The sequence below is a fragment of the Canis aureus genome, chromosome 15 (assembly GCF_053574225.1).
Source record: "Canis aureus isolate CA01 chromosome 15, VMU_Caureus_v.1.0, whole genome shotgun sequence".
Classification (NCBI taxonomy): Eukaryota; Metazoa; Chordata; class Mammalia; order Carnivora; family Canidae; genus Canis; species Canis aureus.
This window is the reverse complement of record NC_135625.1, coordinates 62,683,071-62,689,127: the sequence shown is the minus strand read 5'-3', so window position 1 is coordinate 62,689,127 and position 6,057 is coordinate 62,683,071. Positions and strand designations below refer to the sequence as shown.

Here is a 6,057-nt window from a genome sequence, read left to right as displayed (position 1 = left end):
CAGAAGGATTTATTTTGAAAAAGCCTAATCTTTATCGAGTCTTCCAATTATGTGTCTTGTGTTTTTTCCAGAGAACGAAGAATCTTTGCATACCCACAGGCATGAAGGTATTCATCTTTTTTATTTGCTAAAGTCTCTATGGTTTCAGTTTGAATGCTTAGGTCTAAAATAGTCTATTTTAACGTGGCATCTATTATACCGTAAGGTGAAAAATGCCACCTATCATATTTCATGGGGAGCAAAGTGTCCCCAACCATGTTGATTTTCCCCATCCCTCACATATGCCTATGCCTGTATAAGGCTCTCCTCAGGGCACCCTTCACCTCTGTGTTCCTCAGACTGTAGATCAGTGGGTTCAGCATAGGGTTGAAAAGGCTATAAAACAGGGAAAGGATCTTCTGCTGCTCCTCTGGGTGGTTGGATTTGGGGGCCATGTACATGACAATGGCGCTGCCAAAGTAGAGCCCCACCACGCAGAGGTGGGAGGAGCAGGTGGAGAAAGCCTTTCTGCGGCCTTCCCCAGACTGGATCCTCAGGATGGCAAACAGGATGCATGAGTAGGACACCAGCACCAAGCAGAGAGGCCCCACTAAGATAAACACACAGGTCCCAAAGATGACCACTTGGTTGAGCCTAGTGTCAGCACAGGCCAGCTTGAGGACAGATAAGATTTCACAGAAGAAGTGGTTGATTTCATGAGGCCCACAGAAGGGCAGCCTCAGGATGAGAATTAAATGGACGAGGGCCAAGAGGAAGCTAAACACCCAAGAAGTGACAGCCAGGACCATGCACAGTCTCCAGCTCATGATGACAGTGTACTGGAGGGGGTGGCAGATGGCCACGTACCTGTCATAGGACATCACCACCAAAACCAGGCACTCTGTAGCAGCAAAACCCAGGTACAGAAATGTCTGCATTACGCAGGGAACAAAAGAGATGGTTCTCTTCTGATTCACTAAGTTTACCAACATCTTGGGGACATTGTTGGAGGCATAGGACATGTCGATGACAGCCAGGTGTGAGAGGAAGAAGTACATGGGGGTGTGCAGTCTCAGGTCCAGACAGATGAGTCCCAAGATCATGCCATTTGCCAGCAGACTGAAGATATACAAGAGGGAGAAGATCCAGAAGAGGAGCACTTCCATCTCTGCACCGAGCTGGAACCCCACCAAGACAAATTCTGTGACCCATGACTGGTTGCTTCCCATTTCCTAATGACAGATTTTCAAGGACTGAAATGTGACAAAAGGTCAGAGCTGGGCAATCGACAAAAATTGGAGTTACTTATCTCAACATAGGCTTGCAGAAGGGTTGTATCCTTGTCCTTATTTGCCAACTCCCTTACTCCCCCAAACTGCTAACCTTCTTGATTTGAACTTGTAATATGAAAGTGTAAACTCACAGAAAAGGGTCAAGAGTTATGCAAAGAACTCCCACCTACCTTCACACAGATTCAACCGGTTTTCATACTTCTTTCATGTTTGCCTTATTCTCTTTTTCTTTACGTGTATGTACTTTTTCAGAGTGTAGGATGAATTCAGTAACTTTCTAAATACTGAGAGTTATTGTAAAAACCCTAAAGGGGTTAGCGGGTTATACATTCTTGATCGATTGCATACTGGGCTGAAAAATGCATATGGGTCACTCGAAAATATGATTGTGGTTACAAACTCTGCACATCACCACCCTCATTCTGTAATCCTGATGAGGTGTTGTTGTGGGGTCATAGTCCTCCTCATTTGAACCATTTTATTGTAGTTTGCCATTAGGTACTACAAAGAGAAAGAATGCAGTCTACTTGAACTTCTCTAGGCCCCACTGAGAGGATAATTAGAAAACAGCCTGAAAAAAGGATCTTTTCTACTCCTTTGAATCAGAGTAGATTCATATGAAGGGGCTCTTTGGGTACCTATTAAAAGTATGGGTTTGGTCAATATTAACAGTTGAGAGGTATATCCCTAATAGGAAGGTCTGAATAATCCTCCAGATAAAATCAAAGATAAAAAAGGGGAGTTATACCTAATATCACATATTTGAACCGAGATTCTCTTTCGCCAAATAGGAAGTCAGGTGGGCATGTACTATGTCCTGAACAGCTTTGTATCTCGAAATAAAAGGTAAAGTTCTAGATGAAACAAGCACTCAGAAAATGGATGATTGTCATTTTAGTTCAAAAATAGATGTACTAACTATCTTCTATTTGACAGTTTCATTGACAAACACAAGGATTCTACTTCCTTAAATTCACAGAGAAATTCACAGTTAGAATATGAGGAAAATTAAAGAGAGACAAAATCATAGTCTTTCATCTCCATGAGTGTGATTGCATTTGGGAAGTTTCTGTGTCAATGTGCATTAAGTTTGCAACATGAATTTTTGCTACAATTAAAGAATATGCCGACGTTATATAAAGTGGGAGACCGTAATATCAGTATTGTTAAAATTCTTTGGAGGCACAGTAGGATACAATAAGCAATGTCTGAATCATATTTAATCTGTGAACATAAAGGATAAAAACTGTTGAAGGCACCGAATGCATCACTATTCACTGGGAACATTTGTTTAGTAACTTTTTAGCCTAGTGGTATTTGTGTCTGAATCAGCATATCTTTTCATTGTCATTTTCATTACCATTGTTACCATCTTGGTGTTAAAAAAATAAACAACATAAAAATAAAATTGAAATTAGGTTAAAACTGTTAAGCAGTGGGGTTTCTGGGTGATGCAGACTGTTAAGATCCACCTATTATTTTCTGCTCAAGTCATGATCTCAGGGTTGTGAGATAGAACATATTGGGCTATGCACTGAGCATGGAGCCTGCTTGAGAGTCTCTCTCTCTCTCTCTGGTCTCCCCCTACTCTCTCCCTCAAAAAACAAAAATTAAGCAATCTAGTACTGGCTTAGGAAGGAAAATGTCAAGGTAGTGATACCTAAAATTTCAACTCCTTCGTGGAATAAATGAAACAATAGCAGCTCAAAAAAAGAAAGCTTTCCTTGGTCAGCAGGAGCAGCTCTCTCTCAGCTGTCCTGGACCCCAGAATGTTCCTTGACCCGGGGAATGATATCTATTTCTCCCACCCTCATCAGGAGCACCCTATCTGATTTTGTGATAGGAAAGACATGTAAATAAAATATAGTGATTTTTAAGCCTGATAATCATCACAACAGAGTGATGACCTGGGATGGTTCCAAAAGAATAACTATAAGGCAAACTTACATACTATAGTGTTATAGCAAAGACTTACTGTAACTCTTACTATAATTTTCTTTTCCGTTGATACTGGTTGCTCTGGACCTCATGATCTTCTGGGTGCCTGGGTGGCTCAGTCACTTAGGTGAGGATCTCTTGATTTCTTTTTTTTTTTTTTAATTTATTTATTTGTGATAGAGAGAGAGAGAGAGAGAGAGAGAGAGAGGCAGAGACACAGGCAGAGGGAGGAGCAGGCTCCATGCACCGGGAGCCCGATGTGGGTGGGATTCGATCGCGGGTCTCCAGGATCGAGCCCTGGGCCAAAGGCAGGCGCCAAACCGCTGCGCCACCCAGGGATCCCGATCTCTTGATTTCTACTCAGGTCATGATCTGGGGAGACTGGGATCAGGTCCCTCTCTAGGCTTGCTCTCCCTTTTGCTCTCTCCTAAAATAAATAAATAAATATTTTAAACAATGATCTTCATTTAGCAGGGGGATAAAGTCCTTCTATTAATTTGACCATTTAAGAACCTTTTGCAGAGACAATGACTGCATGCATCTAAGATTTCTCATTGTCTGAGCCCCCTCACACTGAGACAGTGGTGCTAGCTCTGCCCTCCATCCATCAGTTACATTAGGAGGAAATGCTGAGGGAGATGCTGGAGGAGTTCAAGGATGCCTGCCCACCACACATAGGCAGATGGTCTCTAAGGTAGGGGAGGCAGACATCTACCTATAGTGCACAGTGTGGGTCAGGAGGGAAGATCACCCAGGAATGTCATTCTTGTCCACATAGCCCGTCCTTTATCACTGAAAATCACCTCCCAGCATAAACTGATAATGTCCTCTGCATTAGGACAGGTTCGCACTGGGTTTTCTCACAAGAAGTAATTCTGACCTACAGTCAACCCCACAGAGTTGAGAAATGTACCTCTAGAATGGGTATAATGTCCTGTTCCCTGAGTAGCTTTCAGAGGATTAAATCCCAGATACAGAAAGAGTCACTCAGTGGACTTGCCGAAGACTCTTCAAAGAACCCCAGGAGCACAGCTTTTATTTTAGAGTCAGATGAATTAAAAAACATTCTTGAGTTTCTACTGAGAATTCCAATTCCCAGAATGATCACAAGCTATTACAGCTATTTGTCTTCATCCTAAGAATCGGGAGGGAAATCCCTAAATTTCATCTCTGGGGGAGAGCTCAGGTTGTATCTGAGGGTCCTTGGAGGAAAATTCTGGGGAACAAACAGGGCAGATATTGGCATCACACTGTTCCTGCACAAACTTCCAACTGTCTCAAGGGTTATAAATGGGAGACAAATGTCACAAATTACTAGACCCAAACTCTCTAATTGATTACAGTTGATGAAATCGGGCCTCTCTGCAGTCCCCATCAAAGCATCTGAAGGGCTGGGACTTTTAGATGCTTGAGAGGTGGATTCCCATGGAATCCTGTTGTGACAACCTTGAGTGAGAATGCATCCCCTGAGCCAGGACGTATCTCTACCTGCAGTAAGGGTGGGTAAATACAAACGACAAAGGCTTCTAACATTGACAGGCAACCATTATTGAGCCCCTCTCTCGTTTCAGAAAATATGCCAAATGCTCTATGTGGACTACCTGGTTTAATCTGATCAACATTACCATTTTATCAATGTGGAGATTGAGGCTGAATATACTAAGTTCCTGATTCTTAAGTGTGGTCCCGGGACTGGGGGGCATCTCTGAGAATCTCTCAAAGGGACCATTGGGTCAAAACTATTTTCATCATTATATTTAGACTTTTTGCCTTTTTCATTCTCCCTCATGAGTGCACCATGCAGTTTTCCAGAGGCAACATGACATGTGATCTTGCATCAGCGAGAGTGCAGTAGAAATACAAAATTCAGCTCTTCTTGCTTGAGCCAGCATTTAAGATTATTCAAAATGTAAACCAGGGGCTCCCGACTGGGTCAGTTGGTTGAATGTCTGAATCTTGAATTTGGCTCAGGTCATAATGTCAGGGTGGTGAGATCCAGCCCTGTGTCAGGCTTCCCCTCAGTGTCAAGTCTGCTTAGGATTCTCTAACTCCCTCTGTCCTTCCTCTGCTCTGGTGTTCTTCTTTCTCTCTCTAAAATAAAAAAATATATTTCTTAAAAATGTAAAACATAGCTTCACTCTTTTCTTCACTCTTTTTTTTTGCTTTATTAATGATAGTTACTTTTCATGAAAATACATTATATTAATATATAAGAAATAATTCCAAATGAATTAAAATATTTAGTGAAGTCTCACTTTTGATTTCTATTATGATACATATCAACAAATACAGCCACATAAATATATTTTCTTTGGGAACTCAGTAATTTTTAAGAGTTCAAAGAAGTCCCAAGACCAGAAAAGTAGAGTACCATTGCACTAACTGGTAGATTACCAACCTAACAAGGGCTAGAGCTGGAAACAAATGGATTTTATCTGACACTAAGTTTTATAGTTTTCTCTTGTAGCTGCCACAAGTGAACACAAACTTCACAGCTTAAAATAGCATTTAAAAACATACAAAACACTTGGTCTGTGACTTGCATTTCTTGTTTCTTCATAGTGACTTTCATTATCAGAAGGACTTATTTTGAAAAAACCTAATCTTTATCAAGTCTTCGAATTTTGTGTCTTGTGTTTTTTCCAGAGAACGAAGAATCTTGCATACTCACAAGCATTAAGGTATTCATCTTTTTTATTTGCTAAAGTCTCTATGGCTTCAGGTTGAATGTTTAGGTCTAAAATAGTCTATTTTAATGTGGCATCTATTATAGCATAAGGTGAAAAATGCCATCTACCATATTTCATGGGTTACAAAGTACCCCAACCATGTTGATTTTCCCCATCTC

General features: G+C 41.2%; 1 protein-coding gene across 1 annotated transcript; it reads right to left on the bottom strand.

Annotated features, from left to right (window-relative positions):
- Positions 1-275: 275 nt before the first annotated feature.
- On the bottom strand, positions 276-1,208 carry LOC144284077 (olfactory receptor 2A5-like). Its single transcript, XM_077848447.1, has one exon. The coding sequence runs from the start codon at positions 1,206-1,208 to the stop codon at positions 276-278; it is 933 nt and encodes a 310-aa protein (XP_077704573.1).
- Between the last annotated feature and the right edge of the window lie 4,849 nt (positions 1,209-6,057).

Coding starts and splice junctions, on each gene's coding strand:
- LOC144284077 (XM_077848447.1), bottom strand. CDS start 1,208: ATGGGAAGCAACCAGTCATGGGTCACAGAATTTGTCTTGGTGGGGTTC.